This window comes from Bombina bombina, chromosome 5 (genome assembly GCF_027579735.1).
Source record: "Bombina bombina isolate aBomBom1 chromosome 5, aBomBom1.pri, whole genome shotgun sequence".
Classification (NCBI taxonomy): domain Eukaryota; kingdom Metazoa; phylum Chordata; class Amphibia; order Anura; family Bombinatoridae; genus Bombina; species Bombina bombina.
Window position 1 is genome coordinate 486794218 of NC_069503.1, and position 20000 is coordinate 486814217.

At 37.3% G+C, this 20000-nt stretch overlaps 1 protein-coding gene across 1 annotated transcript in view; it reads right to left on the minus strand.

The window, feature by feature from the left end:
• The window catches only part of ADAMTS16 (ADAM metallopeptidase with thrombospondin type 1 motif 16), a 399543-nt gene that overhangs the window by 247350 nt on the left and 132193 nt on the right, over positions 1-20000 (minus strand). The window contains exons 5-7 of the mRNA XM_053714402.1: positions 19657-19856; positions 14479-14562; positions 9057-9216 (exon numbers count right to left, since the gene is read on the minus strand). Coding sequence (XP_053570377.1) covers positions 9057-9216; positions 14479-14562; positions 19657-19856 — 444 coding nt within the window. The remainder of the gene's footprint in view (positions 1-9056; positions 9217-14478; positions 14563-19656; positions 19857-20000) is intronic.

The following is a 20000-nucleotide window of genomic DNA, read 5'->3' on the forward strand; positions in this document are numbered from 1 at the left end:
TATGTGTATATATACACATGTAATTATGTGTTACATGCATACATACATTCATACACACACAAACATTGTCTAAATACGTGTATGTAGACAAAAAAGAACAGCTAGTGAGGTGCAGACTCCTCTGAGTGTAGTAGTTAAAAATCTTTAATGGTATTTTATTAAAAGTACAAATGCAAACTCACACTTTTAAACCTCAAACATGTGAGGTATGTATAAGACACCAAACAAAAATTGAGGTCCCGCAGCGGCATGCACACGGTGAAACCCCAAAACAATACCCCTTCCTCAGTTAGAATGAACAGTCCACGATGTAAGTCAGTGGCAAGCGTCTGATAGTTCCCTGGTACGTAAGAGTCAACAGGTATAGGTGTTTAAAATAAACCGCCACACACTAAGCCTCTGATGACGTAGGTAGTTACCCTACAAAACGCGTAAGGCCACGCCCACCGCCTATACATCACACAAAGCAGCTGATCCGTGAACCGACATTCTTCGGATCGTTTTGCTTAGTGTGTGGCGGTTTATTTTAAACGCCTATACCTGCTGACTCAGACATACAAGGGAACTATCAGATGCTTGCCACTGGCTTACATTGTGGACTGTTCGTTCTAACTGAGGAAGAGGTATCGTTTTGGGGTTTCACCGTGTGCATACCGCTACGGGACCTCAATTGTTGTTTGATGTTGTTTTATACACACCTCAGATGTTTGAGGTTTAAAAGTGAGAGTTTGTATTTGTATTTTTAATAAAATACCATTGAAGATATTTAACTACCACACTCTGCGCCTCTCTAGCTGTTCTTTTTTTATCTAGCTATGTCACAGCATCCAGTGCTGTGTTTCATAACAGGCAGTGACTCCAATGAGGGACTCAAAAGGCTACTGAGTTAAACATACCAGCCGTATATCTTTTTTTTATGTATTGTTGCTCATATAATTGAAAACAGGGCACTTGAGAGTTTTTTGTTTTTAAATATGTGTATACAAGTGTAAATTATGTGTTTATATGTGTAAATATGTATGTGCACTCACACATATAAACACACACACTAACTATAGATAAACATTTGAGCCCTTGCTAGTCAAATACCTTGAAACATGTTAATACTCAATTCTAATTTGTTTTTATAGAAATATTTGAAATTTATATGTTCTTCACTCTTTTACATATATAGTTCTATAAATGTTTGTATATAGAGATACAGTGTATCTGTATATTTTCCTTTTGATATATAGGTATAGATATATATTTGACAAAATAGTATTCATCATATATTTATAGAAATATATATTTAAAAGTAAAAAGAATCATTTCTCCTAAGTGAAGAACACAGGAATGTGAAGTATTTTTAACGCACCTTTGGCTTGAGTCTTCACTTGTTTACTAACTTTTTACTTTCAACTTGGAATATCACCACTAACCTTGGGGAGTTAAAGGGACATGCCACCCACATTGTTTCTTTTATGATTTAGAAAGAGAATACAATGTTAAACATCTTTCTAATTTACTTATATTATCTAATTTGTTTTATTCTCTTGATATTCTTTGATGAAAAGCATATCTAGATATGCTCACTAGCTGCTGATTGGTTGCTGCACATAGAAGCATCATGTGATTGGCTCACCATGTGCATTGCTTTTTCTTCAAATAAGGATATTTAAAAAATGAAGCAAAATAAATTATGGAAGTAAATTGTAATGTTGTTTACATTTCTATTCTATATCTGAATCATGAAAGAAAGATTTTGGGTTTAGTGGCCCTTTAACCCCTTAACGACCGAGGACGTGCAGGGTACGTCCTCAAAAAAAAGGCAGTTAATGCCTGAGAACGTACCCTGCACGTCCTCGGTGTGGAAAGCAGCTGGAAGCGATCCTGCTCGCTTCCAGCTGCTTTCCGGTTATTGCAGTGATGCCTCGATATGGAGGCATCCTGCAATAACCTTTTGAAGCCATCCGATGCAGAGAGAGCCACTCTGTGGCCCTCTCTGCACCGGAGATCGGTGGCTTCCTTCGTTGGTGGGTGGGAGCAGTACCGGGAGGCGGGTGGCGGCCATCGATGGCCCTGGAGATGTGGAGGGGGGCGGGATCGTGGGCGGGGATGCCCAGGGGCGCGCACGGACGCGCGCGCGTGCACGGGAGGGCGGGGGGCGGGCGCGTGCACGGGGAGGGAGCGGGTGGGAACCGCTACACTACAGAAAAAGGCAATCAGTTCAAAAAATGTATAAAAAAAAAAATACGATCAATGAGATGGTGGGGGTTTGTGGTGGGGGGGGGGGGTGTTTGGGGAAGCTACACTACAGAAAAAAAATACATAAGAAAGAAAAATAACACTAAGAAAGAAAAAAAAAAAGCCCTTTTTTGTGCAAGCTGGGTACTGGCAGACAGCTGCCAGTACCCAAGATGGCCCCCAATAAGGCAGATAGGGAAGGGTTACAGAGCTGTTTTGGGGGGGATCAGGGAGGTTGGAGGCTAAGGGGGGTCCTACACAGCAGAAGAATTATTTTTTTATTTTTTAAAAAAACCTAAACCCCCAAAAAGCTTTTATTTTAGTACTGGCAGACTTTCTGCCAGTACTTAAGATGGCGGGGACAATTGTGGGGTGGGGGAGGGAATGGAGCTGTTTGGGAGGGATCAGGGGGTCTGATGTGTCAGGTGGGAGGCTGATCTCTACACTAAAGCTAAAATTAACCCTGCAAGCTCCCTACAAACTTCCTAATTAACCCCTTCACTGCTAGCCATAATACACGTGTGATGCGCAGCAGCATTTTGCGGCCTTCTAATTACCAGAAAGCAACGCCAAAGTCATATATATCTGCTATTTCTGAACAAAGGGGATCCCAGAGAAGCATTTACAACCATTTGTGCCATAATTGCACAAGCTGTTTGTAAATGATTTCAGTGAGAAACCTAAAATTGTGAAAAATTTAACGTTTTTTTTTTTATTTGATCGCATTTGGCGGTGAAATGGTGGCATGAAATATACCAAAATGGGCCTAGATCAATACTTTGGGTTGTCTACTACACTACACTAAAGCTAACATTAACCATACAAGCTCCCTACAAGCTCCCTAATTAACCCCTGCACTGCTGGGCATAATACACGTGTGGTGCGCAGCGGCATTTAGCGGCCTACTAATTACCAAAAAGCAATGCCAAAGCCATATATGTCTGCTATTTCTGAACAAAGGGGATCCCAGAGAAGCATTTACAACCATTTGTGCCATAATTGCACAAGCTGTTTGTAAATAATTTCAGTGAGAAACCGAAAGTTTGTGAAAAAATTTGTGAAAAAGTGAACGATTTTTTGTATTTGATCGCATTTGGCGGTGAAATGGTGGCATGAAATATACCAAAATTGGCCTAGATCAATACTTTGGGATGTCTTCTAAAAAAAAATATATACATGTCCATTGATATTCAGGGATTCCTGAAAGATATTAGTGTTCCAATGTAACTAGCGCTAATTTTGAAAAAAAGTAGTTTGGAAATAGCAAAATGCTACTTGTATTTATGGCCCTATAGCTTTCAAAAAAAGCAAAGAACATGTAAATATTAGGTATTTCTAAACTCAGGACAAAATTTAGAAACTATTTAGCATGTTTTCTTTTTGGTGGTTGTAGATGTGTAACAGATTTTGGGGGTCAAAGTTAAAAAAAGTGTGTTTTTTTCCATTTTTTCCTCATATTTTATAAAAAATTTTATAGTAAATTATAAGATATGATGAAAATAATGATATTTTTAGAAAGTTAATTTAATGGCGAGAAAAACGGTATATAATATGTGTGGGTACAGTAAATGAGTAAGAGGGAAATTACAGCTAAACACAAACACCGCAAAAATGTAAAAATAGCCTTGGTCCCAAACGGACAGAAAATGGAAAAGTGCTGTGGTCATTAAGGGGTTAATGTTTTACCTTGAGAGCAGTTAGCGCTCTTGAGTGATAAAAATGTATCACTAAATTTGTAATCTAGCTCTGTGTCTTTTAAACTTCTTGGTTTATTCAGTCTGTATGCAGTAATACACTATGGGCACAATTCTCTTAGGTGGAGAATTTCAATCTCCCCGGTCTCATCCAACCCTTGCTTGATTGGCTGTGCGTGGGCAGGGGTTGCACGCAAATGCAAAATAATGCTCATGTGCAATGCTGAATTCCGGCTTAATTAGAGATGGGGCAAACAGGAGTGAATATGTACGCCCTTGACCACCCTAGCTTGATAAATCGAGCCCTAAGGGCAAGGAGAATTCTCTTTTACATTTTTACTTTAACTTTGTTATAATAATGACCCTTTATAACCGTAACACATTCAAATTGTTAGTACAATTTTCGTTCTTTGTGGGTCAATTAACATTCTATATTTGACATATGTATCTAGTCAAAGATAGACCTGCTAGAATCAGAAAGTACTCCATCAAAAATAAATATGAACATGATATGGAGAACTATAATGCTCGTATTTGTAGGAGAACTTTGCGTTCTCCAAAGGCGCAAATAAAATGATGACTTGGTAAATGGGCGTAATACTAAAGTGGACCCAAGGAAATGCAACTAAAACTAGCAAAATGTAACCCTTTTTTATACGCACCGGCGAATACGAACAAAGTAAAGGGAATGTATAGTCAGACTTGCCCAATTTTAGGCACACTTTCCATTAATAAATCAGGGGATTCAAGAGCATTGCTTTGATAAATCCTGCTCTGACACCCTCTTTTATGGTAAAACTTTATAGAATTAAACAAATTCCCAGATGTTTGAAACAGAGCTGACTGAGTATTACTGCAGCAAATCCTCTCTTTTTAATTTGGACATTGGTCTACTGTCAACCAATCCGAATAGCTAAAGTTCTTTAACAATCAGGAGTTTACTCTCAAAGACAGATAACGGGCAATTTTAGATTTTTTTTTACCGTATTTTTTGTGTAATTTTCACTTAAAAGTACCCTGACTGAAAATCTTAGTCCTAAAAATAAATAAATTGTACTTTATTCCCGGCAAATCAACCCTGAAAATATTATTTAAAGGGGACATGATATAATCTAACTTCCTAAGCAGGCAAAGCCAAAAAACAAAAAGCACAAAATATATTTTTGTTATGAATAATATGTTTTGAAAAGACTGAATATACTGTCAGGGCAGTGTATCCAAAACTGTTTTCCGGGAACAATGGTATGCAAACATATTGGTTATTCATGCATTTTTAAGGAGCACTAAAATTCCTAACATGGTATGACAATGTGTCTCAATGATTAGGTCAGTATATTTAAAAGATAAAAGATCCATGTGAAAATACAATTTGAAATATATTTTAAAGGTCACATAGACTTTAATAAACATACAAATACAACAAAGAAGATAAAAAAAACTTCTTAATATAAGTTTAAAGTTAAAAATATATAAAAATTTGTATTAATATTAAATATTTATCATTTAAGATTTTTTTGTTTCCTGTCTGTTTAAGCCATATTTTATGCAAAAAAATATTTTCTAACATATGCATATTTTTCTTTCATATAAATGACAATAATCTGTTACAGAGCTTCCATTTCACAGTGCTGTGTAACATGTTGGTGGGTTATAAATAAAAGATAACAATAAAAAACTTGAAGACAAAACATGTAGGCCTCTATTTATCAAGCCGTCAACCGCAAATACGCTGGAATTCCGCAGCTTATTTGTGGCGAGGCTGATTCGCCATAGTTATCAAGCCCTACAGACCGGCAAAAGAAGAACCTAGTGACGTAACATACGATCCGCCGGACTCAGTCCGACACAGATCGATGGCTACGTCACTCCAGATGTTCCGAACGCAAGTTCGGCACAATCTGACTACTTTTGGAAGTTATCAAAGAACAACCTGGTATGCTCGCCACTATTCCGGCCCAGCGTACCTGGTTTTCAATCCGCCGCCCTGGAGGCGGTGGATCCCATAGGAATCAATGGGAGTTTGACAGTAGCGAAAGCTCATGTTCGCTGCTGCCCGATATCCCATTGATTTCTATGGGAAATGTCAGCACCTAACAACTTAACATGTACCCCGAGTCTAAACACCCCTAATCTGCCCCCCCTACACCGCCGCCACCTACTTTATACTTATTAACCCCTAAACCGCTGCTCCCAGACCCCGCCGCAACTAAATAAATAGTTTAACCCCTAAACCGCCGCTCCCGGACCCTGCCGCAACAAAATAAAATGTTTAACCTCAAAACGCCGCTCCCAAACCCCGCCGCAACTAAATAAATTGTTTAACCCCTAAACCACCCCTCCCGGACCCCGCCGCCACCTACATTATACATATTAACCCCTATCCTGTCCCCCTACACCGCTGCCACCAACATTATACATATTAACCCCTATCCTGCCCCCCATACACCTCCGCCACTATATTAAAGTTATTAAACCCTAAACCTAAGTCTAACCTTAACCCCCTCTAACTTAAATATAATTTAAATAAATCTAAATAAAATTACTATTAATAACTAAATTATTCCTATTTAAAACTAAATACTTAACTATAAAATAAACCCTAAGATAGCTACAATATAACTAATAGTTACATTGTAGCTAGCTTAGGGTTTATTTTTATTTTACAGGCAACTTTGTATTTATTTTAACTAGGTACAATAGTTATTAAATCGTTATTAACTATTTAATAACTCCCTAGCTAAAATAAATACAAAATTACCTGTAAAATAAATCCTAACCTAAGTTACAATTACACCTAACACTACACTATCATTAAATAAATTAAATTAATTAACTACAATTAAATAACATTAAATAAAATTAACTAAAGTACAACCCCCCCACTAAATTACAGAAAATAAAAAAAATTACAAGAAGTTTAAACTAATTACACCTAATCTAAGCCCCCTAATAAAATAAAAAAGCCCCCCAAAATAATAAAATTCCCTACCCTAAACTAAATTACAAATATCCCTTAAAAGGGCCTTTTGCGGGGCATTGCCCCAAAGTAATCAGTTCTTTTACCTGAAAAAAAAAAGAAATACAACCTCCAAATTAAAACCCACCACCCACACACCCAACCCTACTCTAAAACCCACCCAAACCACCCTTAAAAAAAACTAACACTACCCCCTTGAAGATCACCCTACCTTGAGCCGTCTTCACCCAGCCGGGCAGAAGTCTTCATCTGATCTGGCCAGAAGTCTTCATCGAATCCGGGCAGAAGAGGTCCTCCAAGTGGCAGAAGCCTTCATCCAAGCGGCATCTTCTATCTTCATCTGGAGTGGAGCGGGTCCATCTTCAATCCAGCCGACGCGGAGCCATCCTCTTCAAATGACGTCCTAACACTGAATGACGGTTCCTTTAAATGACGTCATCCAAGATGGCGTCCCTTGAATTCCGATTCTATCAGCCAATCGGAATTAAGGTAGGAAAAATCCGATCAGCCAATAGAATGCAAGGTCAATCCTATTGGATTGCATCAGCCAATCGGATTTTTTCTACCTTAATTCCGATTGGCTGATAGAATCCTATCAGCCAACCGGAATTCAAGGGACGCCATCTTGGATGACGTCATTTAAAGGAACCGTCATTCAGTGTTAGGACATCGTTTGAAGAGGATGGCTCCGCGTCTTATCTTTGGGTTTATTTTATAGGTAAGTATTTAGTTTTAAATAGGAATAATTTAGGTAATAATTTTAAATTTATTTAGATGTATTTAAATTATATTTAAGTTAGGGGGGTGTTAGGGTTAGACTTAGGTTTAGGGGTTAATTCATTTAATATAGTGGCCGCGGTGTAGGGGGGGCAGATTAGGGGTTAATAAATGTAATGTAGGTGGCGGCGGGCTCCGGGTGCGGCGGTTTAGGGGTTAAACAATGTATTTCGTTGCAGTGGGGTCCAGGATCAGCAGGATAGGGGTTAATAACTTTATGTAGGGGCGGCAGATTAGGGGTTAATAGGTATAATGTAGGTGGCGGCGGGGGTCCGGGAGTGGCGGTTTAGGGTTAATATATTTATTAGAGTTGCGGCGGGGTCCGGGAGCGGCGGTTTAGGGGTTAATATATTTATTAGAGTTGCGGCGGGGTCTGGGAACAGCGGTTTAGGGGTTAATAAGTTTATTTAGTTGCGGGGGGCTCCGGGAGCGGCGGTATAGGGGGTAAAACAGTATAGTATAGTGTGGGTGCTTAGTGACAGTATAGCAAGAAAGCTGCGAATAAGCTGATGAGCAACAAGATCGATGACTGTTAGTTAACAACAGTCCGCTGCTCATCGCACCGTACTTGGTGCGCAGATTTTTGACAGCTTTCTTGATAAACTTGGCGAACGTATTCAGGTCTGCGGTGGCGATGTTAGGCGAGCTTAGGCGAGCATATTGCAGGAAAGTAGACAGCATGTTAAATAGAGGCCATGGACTCAACACTATTTTTAAAATGTAAAGAAATACTTATTCAGATATCGCAAACAATTATCTAATTTTCTTAGACCTCTCTATATCCTTTGTTAAAAGTATACCTAGGTAGGTTCAGGAGCTGGGAGCTAACTGCTGATTGGTGGCTGCACACGTATACATATTGTCAATGGTTTACCTATGTATTAAAGGGACAAGAAACTCCAACATTTTATTTTGTGATTTGGATGGAACTTTAAAACTTACTTCTGTAATCAAATTTGCTTCATTCTCTTGTTATCCTTTGCTGAAAGAACACTGGCACCAATCAGCAGCTAGCACCCACTAGTGTAGAATATGTGTGTATGTTTTTCAACAAGGGATACTAAGAGAACAAAGCACAATTGAAAATAGAAGTGAATTTAAAAGTGTCTTAAAATTACATGTTCTATCAGAATCATGCTAGTTTAATTTTGACTTTCTTATCACTTTAAGTTAGTTCCCAGACATGTATTGCTGCTCCTTCAACAAAAGATACCAAAGGAATAAAGCAAATTGATCATAGAAGTAGTTCTGAATCATAAAATAAACAAACTGGGTTTCATATCCTTTTAACAAGACATAAAACTTAAAATATGTATTAGATATTACTTATAAAGTGCCTATCGTTGCTGTTAATTAGATTAAAACTGGACTTGGCATCTCACCTAAAGTATCACAGGGCTCATTCTTCCAGGAACATATGTCCAAACCAGTGAGTAGTATAGCATGATCATGGCGGCTGCCATCTTTGCCCATCAGACCAGATTGCCACTGACAGAAACTGCTCAACGTGTGGTCAGCATGATGATCGATCACCAGCCCAGGCTGCTCCAAAGACATGAGAGATGTTAGAGGTGACAAACCAATGTGTTCAGCTAAAGTTAATTAAGAAGTCTAATCTTTTCCTATATGAAGATACACTGAAGAAACTGTTCATTATTTGATATGCCCATTTTCCTGTGTAGGCTTAATTAGTTTAGTTCTGTGAATATCCTAGATATTTGTTAACTACCCTGCTCCAATATTTTGCAACCCAAAGATTTCAATAAATTATTATTTATTAATATGTTTTAAAACTATTTTAGGCCACATTCAACCTGGAAGCTCCAAACCTAACTGATCAGAGCCCCAGTTAAAAATTAGTATTAAATATGTTGCCCAGTGCAGTGCATTCTGGGGCTATTGATCTGTCTGCATCACAGTAGAATGTCAGATTCAGGCTTGTTTTGCACCTTTGTTCTTACAAGCTAAAACCAAAACTGTTGTCAGAACCCTCAATATTCTCTCCACTTTTATCTGTATCTAGCTTACTCCATTTAGCCAACAAGAGAGAGGAGTGAGCTACAGAGAATGGGTTCTGCAGAATAAAATAAGTACATGAGAATCTGGAGAGACTGGTGAGGCTGGAAAAGATGTTATGTGTTATCAAGTGTGTCATTTGACTATCGGAAAGAAACATTTCTTTTAAAGGGGCATTGTTCTGTAACATTTTTCTCCCTTTTAATGTGTTCCCCATGATCCATATAGATATATGCTAGAGTCTATTACATTATCTATAAATAGCTCATTTTCTTTAACATTAAATAATAGCTTTTGCTGGTGGAGACTGACACCTATACTGCATTATTGACTATAGAAAAGCTATATGTAATCAGCAGCAGATATATATAATATTCCAGTGGAGAACAGGAGGGAGAGAAAGTCCAGCCTAATTGAAAGTGTGTTCCTGCATGCCTTTGAATAGAATGTGCTCTTATTAGCTGCTTGCCTGAGTACACTAAAGTAAAAATTAAAAATATTAGGATTCGGGTATATTATGTAATTGTAAACTTCCTGATTAATTTGTTACCTAATTTGCTTTGTTCTCTTGGTATCTAGGTTGGCACAGGAGCAGCAATGTACTACGGAATCTAGCTGCTAATTGGTGGTTGTACATATAGGCTATATTGTCATCGACTCACCAAATGTGTTCAGCTAACTCCCAGTCGTGTATAGCTGCTTACCAAGAAAATTAAGAAAATTAGCTAAAGTGATTGTAAATCCTAGCATTTTTAAAACACTAGGATTTACCAGTGCTACAAATAAAGGGGACTTTCAGTCATGAAGTATAAAAAACTTCCTTTATTTGCATTGAGTTTATGCCAAGCTGAGCGCCTCCAGCCACCCACAGCAAAACGCTGTTTTTTTCAATTAGGTGAAGTTTCCACCTCTTAGCCAATAGCCTGCAGGCCAATCAGCATTATGACGGATGGCTAGCTTGCTATTGGCTAAGAGGTGATAACATCACCTCATTGAGGAAATAGTGTTATGCCGTGGGCAGCTGGAGGCACTCAGCTCGGCATAAACTCACTGCAAAAAAAGGAATTTCAGCATTCAGGGTTTTTTATACTTCATAACTAAACGTCCCGTTTATTTCTAGCAGTAGTAAATCCTAGTGTTTAAAAATGCTAGGATTTACCATCATTTTAATAAAAGTAAATTGGAAAGGTATTTAAAATGGTATGCTCTATCTGAATCATAACCGATTTTATTTTTTACTTTAGTTTACTCAGACAAGCAAGAAAAATGTGGTGTTTTATGGCCCTTTACGTTAGTAGTCTCATGGGTGTATGGATTTAATTATGAATTGGTGACATATGGATTAAGTTACATTAACAAGTAGTAGCAGACGCCTTCCTTTTCAAAATGGGGTTCCTACCTCTATATGTTGCATGGGGACCAATTTACAGTCTACTTTACAGACCATGTATAAAGGCCAAGGGGGGAAGGGGGAGAATATTTGCCTTATCTTGCCCCCCTGTGAACGACACCCATGTGTGTTTATATGATACATCTCCAGTACCACTCTTTCTCTCAATCTTAATTTGTATACATTTAATGAGGGTATATGAAACAGTTAAGACATAGCACTCAATGTTGATAGGTTTAATAGAGAGAGGGTAGTTGAGTTGCTTGGTCAGTGAAAAATACCCAAATAACTATCACTGCTAAAACTTTAGCTGCTGTGATTTCAACTTAAAGGGACACTGAACCCAATTTTTTTCTTTCGGGATTCAGATAGAGCATGAAATTTTAAGCAACTTTCTAATTTACTCCTATTATCAAATTTTCTTCATTCTCTTGGTATCTTTATTTGAAATGCAAGAATGTAAATTTAGATGCCGGCCCATTTTGGTGAACAACCTGGGTAGTCCTTGCTGATTGGTGGATAAATTCATCCACCAATAAAAAAAAGTGCTATCCAGAGTTCTGAACTCAAAAAAAAGCTTAGATGCCTTCTTTTTCAAATAAAGACAGCAAGAGAACGAAGAAACATTGATAATAGAAGTAAATTAGAAAGTTGCTTAAAATTGCATGCTCTATCTGAATCGCGAAAGAAAAAAATTGGGTTCAGTGTCCCTTTAAGTATTTAATTCAGATAATTATATTTCTCAGGTGATAAAGAAGGGGGCTGGTATCAGCTAATTAAAATCAGTGTAATTATCTATAACACTGAGAAACAGCAAATGGTCCAGTCCTGGCTACAATATGTAGAAATTCTACACTCTCGTTAAGGATATGCTTTCACCAGAAATGTAGCATACCTTGAATTCTTTGCTGAGTGATTTCAGAGAAAATTGCATTAATTAAAGTTAACACAGGTGTTTGATCAAAAGATAGTCTATCCTGTTCATTGGAGGCTGGATAACATCCAGCTATTAAAAAAAATGTTTTTAAAAGGAAAATAATTAAACTGTCATAGAAGCACTGATTGTTTAAGCACAAGTAGTAAGACATTATGGTAAAAATTATGATAAAGTTGTCTGAGCCCAAGGACTCTCCTGTGGGACGTAAAGTCTGAGCCATTAAAACAAATTTGTAATGGATCTGCAGTACTGGGTGCCTGTGTGAAGTTATTCTTGAGCAAAAATGAGGATTATTGACCTACACGTTTCCATAGTGATACATCCATCATGTTGCAGAAATATTAATTACATTTTTACTGCATGACTGACTAGTGGCATTACAAAGGTTAAATGAGGGTAAAGGATTCCATGACAGTATAAAGCAAATAGTTTGAACTATCATCACTTTTCTCTCAAACTGTCTTAAAACATAGTACATTGTTCTCATCACAGTTGATCTGATCGTATTATAGTTCTGTGCCAATTTTTTTTTATTTTTTTTTGCTGTGTTGATTGCAACCGCTATCAACAAAAGAAAAGTTTAAAACATCGACAAACCATTGCAGATGTTTCCTCCACAATAAAAAGCTAGAAAACATTTTATGAGCCATCCTAATTTATGGAAAATTTAAGAAAATCAGGTAATTTTTTTTTATGCTACAATTTGTGTAAAATATCAAAAAAGAACAGAAGGAGAACCGTAAACACCTTAAGATTGGTATATAAAATGTTTAGTTATACAATATACTTTATACTTCCTTATTTATTCTCATCCTCCTTTCAAGTAATTTAACTCTGAAACGTATGGATTCTGGGATCTGGAAATACATACTGCAGACTTATCAAGGCTAACCCTGATACATACATGTCCCTAATTTGCTTTAGCATATAACTGCTAAACAATGCACTTTTAGCTAACATTTGGAAGAGCCACTCCAGTCTTATTACTGAAGTAGACAAGGCTAGCTTTAGTCATTATAAGGTAAAAGGTAGGTGGAGTTTGTCTACTGAAAAACTATTTTGGCAAACAAAGTTATTCTTTTTTTAAAATGTTTAATCTTGACCTATATGGTATTCTATAGCATGAAAGCAGAAATGTCTTGTTATTACAAAAGGAGGCCAGAATGATCATCTGGGGTTGCCCTTTCCCTTATTCAGAGGAGAATTGCCTGGTATATTGATGCTGGGCTGACCTTATTAGGCGGGCTCAGACTGATATACTTGAGGAAAGTTTTCCTCTGTGAAAAGCACAATTGGGCTAAAAGAAGCTACTCCCAGGCAGTAACCAGGCCATAGAACAAGCCACTGAGCTGTTATTTGTTACTGGCAGACTGCTTCTCATTCTGTTTGTATTATGACCCTCAGGAATGTAAGGGTGATGTGGTAAACCAGACATGGACTCCTTGCCCAATGTGCTTAAATGGATATGACTGCACTTAACTGACGAGGCTCAAAGGAGGCCGAATCGATAGTCTGGGGTTGCCCTTTACTTTATTTAGAAGAGAATTGCCTGGTATATTGAGGCTGGACTGACCTTGTTAGGCAAAATCCCACTGATGTACTTCAGGAAAGTTCTTCTCTGTGAAAAGCACAATTGGGCTAAAAGAAGCTAATCCCAGGTGGTAACCAGGCCATATAACAAGTCACTGAGCTGTTGTTCATTCCCGACAGATTGCTTCTCTTTCTTTTTATATTTGTAATATGTTTAGTATCCCTTGAAATGCACGTGGTTGTTCAATGTATATATTGTCAAAGAAGAAATATGTATTCCTTATATGGAGAGAATAAATACTAATATTTTGCCACTAAGAAGAAAATTATCTTCACTGTGGTTGTTCATTGCAGCTGTAATCTCTGCAGTTTTCCCAGCAAACTCTAGTTGCCTCCAGGGTAAAACTACAACAGTATAAGTTTCTGCCTCAGGAATGCCTGTAAGGTCAGTGAAAGGCTCGCACATTGCTTTATAACCAATAGACAAACTGAATTTGCTTTATATTCTCAAATGTGGTGGGGGCACACAGTATTTTGTGCATTAAAGAAGATGGATTATATCACCCAAAATATCACACATTAAAATGAGCAAATAAATAATACCCACACATGGGTTTTATTGCTCTGGAGAAATATAGCACTGTTTGTTTTGGTAGCGCTACTGATACTGGAACTTTTCCATCTGTCCGCCTATCCATCTATATATCTATCCATATCTATTTGTCTATCTGTTTTTCTCTATATTTCTTATGTATCTGTGAGTATATCTACCCATTCTGTCTGTGTGATCTATCCATTTTATCTATCCATCTATCTATTTATCTATCTCATCTACCCATCTTGCTGTCTGTCTCTTTTTTTATCTATCATATATCTATCTAAATTAAATTAAATTATCTGTACCACTGTTTTTAAATATTAAGTCTATTACCTGTTCATCTTCCAGAAGAATAAGGCCAACAATTGCTATATTAATATTTCCTCCTATTGTTCCATCCTTGAACAATGCAGACACCTAAGAAAAACACAAATAATATGAGGTTAACACTAGTTTATGTTGTATACTGCTTTAATAAAATGTAATCTTGGCCTTTACTTATGAACTCTTTAAAAACAAAGAATGTATAAAACTTATATCTCAATAACTAATTTAAAATGACATGAAAGTCAGATCAAATTTATATACATTCCATGAGACAATACTGAGGTAGACTCTTGACTATGTACATCTGGAACACTACATGTATAGCATTAATAAAAACATTGTTGTAAACATTGCTGCAACTTAGCACTCATTGCGTGTGCACGCTCTAGAGGCTACATCAGTATGATTTTGTGGGAAGGAGTTAAGTTTTATCAAAGGTAACATTATACACTCTGCTTGAATTATAAAACTAACTATGGCTGGCTGATATTTAGCAAAAAAAAAAAAAAGAGTAGAAATAAATAATAAAAATATTTTATTTCAATGGAGATTGATGGCTCATTAGCTGATAAAGACAACTCCTATAGGACGACAAGGACGCACCTCCAGAAGCATGAGAACTGAAACTAGTTTTATCCAGGAGAGGAACTCCCTTTAAAAAAAGAAAAAGAAAGAACTCCAAATTGATTACCGCTGGCAAAGATCAATAGACCCTTATTATGGGAAAACTGGAATTAACCGGCCATTATAAGGGGGGAAATGGAATCAATAGAACATTTTTTTAATGGGAACTGGGATCTATAGAACATTATTATGGGGAAACTTGAACCAATAGACCTTTCTAAACAGACAAAATGTGTGTATAGGCCTAAATCCTACCTTTTGCTTATGCAATATATTACCATATTAATATAGTTATTTTACATAAACTAGAATAGAAAGGCTGGAAAAATGTAAACACATATACACATTTCTAACTGCTGATAAACTGGGAAAAAGACTGATGTAAAAACTCTAATATAAAGTTTCTGTTTTCTACCTAATTTTAACTCTCTAGTGGAAGATTAATTAATGGGATATGAAACCCAAAATGTTTCTTTCATGATTCAGACAGAGAATACCATTTAAACATTTTTTTCAGTTTACTTCTATTATCTAATTTGCCTCAGTCTATTGTTGTCCTTTGTTAAAGATGCAACAATGCATTACTGGGAGCTAGTTAACACATTGAGTGAGACAATAAGATGAGGCATATATGTGCAGCCACCAATAAGCAGCTTCTGAGCCTACCTAGGTATAAACTGGATATAGAAGTAAAATGAAAAGTTGTTTAAAATCACATACACTATCTGAATTATGAAAGAAAAAAATTGGTTTTAATGTCCTTTTAAAAACACATGAAACCCAAATGTATTATTTCATGATTCAGATAGGACAGATCATTTTTACAAGTTTCCAATTTACTTCTATTATCAACTGTGCTTCATTCTCTTGTTGTCCTTGGTTGAAGGAGCAGCTAGATTCAAATAGTGCATTGTTCCTCCTGAGCCTACCTAGGTATGCATTTCAAAAGAGAAAGCCAAGAAAATGAAGCAGAGTAGATAATATAAGTAAGTTGGAAAGTTGTTTAAAACTGTACGCTCTGTCTGAATCGTGAAAGAAAAATTGGGGTTTCATGTTCCTTTAACCCCTTCACCCAAATAGATGTATATATATATATATATATATATATATATATATATATATATATATATACAGCTTACGGTACTTTGCCTATTGTACCGCAAGGCGTATATATATATGACTGAGCTTTGGGAAGATCCAGTAGTCTTGGCTGTTAAGTTACAGCCGAGAGCTGGAGTTCTTGAAGTTCCAGGCATCTGCTGCATATGGAACCGGAGCGCTATCAGTGCTCTGGTTCATATGAGGGCAGATGCCTCATAGTTAAAAACGGTGACACTGTGTGTGTTACCGTCTGCAATGATCATTGCTGGTGCCGGCAGAGGTGTGGGCGGCTCAGCAGCAGTGGGAGGGGTGGGAGTGGGAGTGCCGTACATTACAGATTTTTTTTTTAAAGGGACAGGGAGGGATGGGGCAGCTACACTACAGAAAAGGGATTTGGGGGTGCGGGGGGTTACTAAACAGCAATTGCGGGAGGGGGGGGAAGTGGTAGGACCACAACACTACAGAAATAAAGAAAATTTAAAAGAAAAAATATAAAAATTTAAAAAAAAGGGTGTTTATAGGTACTGGCAGAAAGCTGCCAGTACCTAAGATGGCGGCAGTAGTTTGAGGGGGGAGGGTTAGAGAGCAGTTTGTGGGGGATCATGGAGGTTGGGGGGAAAAATATTTAAAAAAAGTTTAAAATTTTGTATTGGAAGACTGTCTGCCAGTTTTTAAGATGGAGGTGACAAGTGGTGGGTGGGGGAGGGAAGAAAGCTGTTTTAGAGGGATAAGGGGGTAGGAAGTGTCAGGTGGGAGGGTAATATCTACACTAAAGCTAAAATTAACCTTACAAGCTTCCTAATCAACCCCTTCACTGTTGGGAATAATAGAAGTGTGCTGCGTAGCTGCAATTAGTGGCCTTCTAATTACTGAAAAGCAATTGCAAAGCCATATATGTCTGCTATTTCTGAACAAAGGTGATCCCAGAGATTAATTTTTAACCATTTGTGCCTTGATTGCACAAGCAGTATGTAAATAATTTCAGTAAGAAACCCAAAGTTTGTATTTGATTGCGGTGAAATGGTGGCCTGAAATATACCAAAATAGGCCTAGATCAATACCTTGGGTTGTCTACTTAAAATATATATATATAGTTTTGACAGGTAAATAAAAGAAAAACAAGGCTTTATTTCTGGTTAAATGGAGTGAATTCTCAGGTATTGACACGGCTCAATGAGCCACTCTGCTACAGCTTCCTGAAATCTTTGCTGTAGCGTCACACTGCCTAGCATTCATGGCTGTCCCTCACTAATGACTTCAGCCGGCCTATATCCACCTGGTGTTTTGGAGATTGGAGGCCTGTTTGTTTGACTTTGTTCCGTTGCTGGCTCCTTTTTCTGATGTATAGTGAGTACTTTCCTTGTTACCGGACCTTTGCCTGCCTGACTCTGCTTAACCCCAAATCTGCCTGAAAGTTACCGGACATTTTCCTTCCTGACTCTGCCTATGCTTAACCCCAAATCTCCCTGAAAGTTACCAGACCTTTGCCTGCCTGACTCTGCCTCTGCTTAACCCCAAATCTGCCTGAAAGTTACCGGACCTTTGCCTGCCTGACTCTGCTTAACCCCAAATCTGCCTGAAAGTTACCAGACCATTGCCTGCATGACTCAGTCTCTTACCTGCCAGACCAGTAGAGTGAGTACCCGTTACTTTTTTTTTATCCTCCTGTGGTTCCTTGTTATCTGTCACAGTTGTGGGTCACGTCCTGGATTTTACTCAGTGTGCTAGTGTGTGTGTTTTAGTTTATACTAGCCTTTGGGTCGATTCCGGATTGATACCGATATCCCTGACAGGTATTTTGGGCAAGTTTTTCTCTGAAAGTCCCGGTAGTGAAGGGGTTATTACTTCCTTGCATAGTTGTATTTTATAATGAAATGTTGGAATTTCAAACTAAGGGCTGATTTATCTAAAATTCAATTTAATTATTTATTTAACATTTTTAATATTAAATACTGCAGCCAATACATACCAGAATAACCTGTTTTTGGCATATAGGGCTCAATTTATCAAAGGCTTTCCCTCGCTACGACTGCAGGTTCTCACAAGAGAACCTGCAGTCAAGTATGTAACAAGCAGCGGTCATCAGACCGCTGCTTCCTAGTCTCTTCTCCCAATCTTAAGTGAGGAATTTCAATTTCCCCAGTCTCATCCGACCTGGGGGATTGACAGCTCCTGCCCGCGCATAATTGTCTGTGTGCAATCGCAAAATAGCGCTTGTGTGCAATCTTAAATTTCAGCAGCAGATTGCTGCCCGCCAGAAGCGAGCTGGGATGAACAGGGGCGCATATGTACGCCCCTGTCCGCCCCAGCTTAATAAATTGAGTCCATAGTAGCTTACAAACAGGGAGATCTGTAGAAGGGGGACATTTAGAGAATATGCCAGACCTGGTGGGAACTTTAAGGTACAATTATGGAACACCCCTGTTTAGCCTACTAGGCAGGGAAACTAATTTTTGCAATAAGGAAAACAATATGCTTTCAATTTCTTCCTTATTTTATTTTTTTACATCTGCAGTATAGTTGTATCACAATTTCTACTGTGTGCATTAAATAGGGCTTTTGGGGCATAATTTCTAAACAAATCTTAATTTATCCATAAAATATGATGTTTGCACAAATTTAAATGTGCTTTAACAATACAGTTCTTGACTGTGTCTTTTTATTTTAATATGTTTCATTTGTTTCATGCTATTTTTAAATTACAATTGTTTGTGATCCCTATATACAGCAGCACTATATATAATAAGACAAATGCATCTTCTTCACATACTTAAAGTGACAAGAAACTCAAAAAATGTATTTCAGGATTCAGACAGAATATACAATTTTAAAAAACTTTCCAATTTACTTTTATTATCTAATTTGCTTTGTTCTCTTGGTATTCTTTTAAAAAGAATACATAAATAAACATAGATAGCTGGGAGCTAGCTGCTGATTGGTCGCTGCACATATATACCTCTTATCTTTGGCTTACTGATGTGTTCAGCTACCTCTCAATAGTGCATTGCTGCTCCTTTAATTAAGAACACCAAGAGAATGAAGCAAAATTGATTTACAGACGTAAATTGAAATGTTGTTTAAAATTGAATGCTCTATCTGAATCATGAAAACAAAATGGGTTTCATGTCCCTTTAAATGTAAGAAACAGCCCTTTGAGAGACACACTTTTCTCAAGCTAAAAAGTTACCTTTATAGAATTTCAGAAGGGGCTTCATAATACTTTAGAGATTTCCTAAAGAATCGAACAAGCATAGAGAGCTTTATATAACTGGGTCCTATAATTGCGCTCTAGTTTTCATACTTTTTTAGCAGTTTGACATAATCTGTTATACTACTGCATATTTTAGATGATCTCTTACCATTGTGCTTTTACAATTTAGATTTATCTATCTACCACAGGTAAAGCATAATGCCAAAAAGTATTTACCCAATAGGTCTGAACAAGAAGTGCTATCGTACCATATTGAGTATTGTTAACACGTAGGTTGTTATGTTTTCATGACCATGATTTTGCATCATCTTTTTGTCAACAACCACTAGAGTTTCCACATTTAAAGGTTCATTCTTTGAAAGTTTAGTGAGAGATCGCCGGCTTCGTGCTTTGAATCTGTATTCATCCGGTAAGATATAAATGTCTTCTTTTGGAGGTTTAGGCATGTCTATATCCAGAAATAAAAAAAAAACCATATATCTATTAAAATGTTATCATCAAACAACACATGATTTAGTAAAACACAAATGTTGCTAACTAATAAAGTTACACAAATTTGCAATTAAAAATTTAGCCCAACTTGATAGTAGTA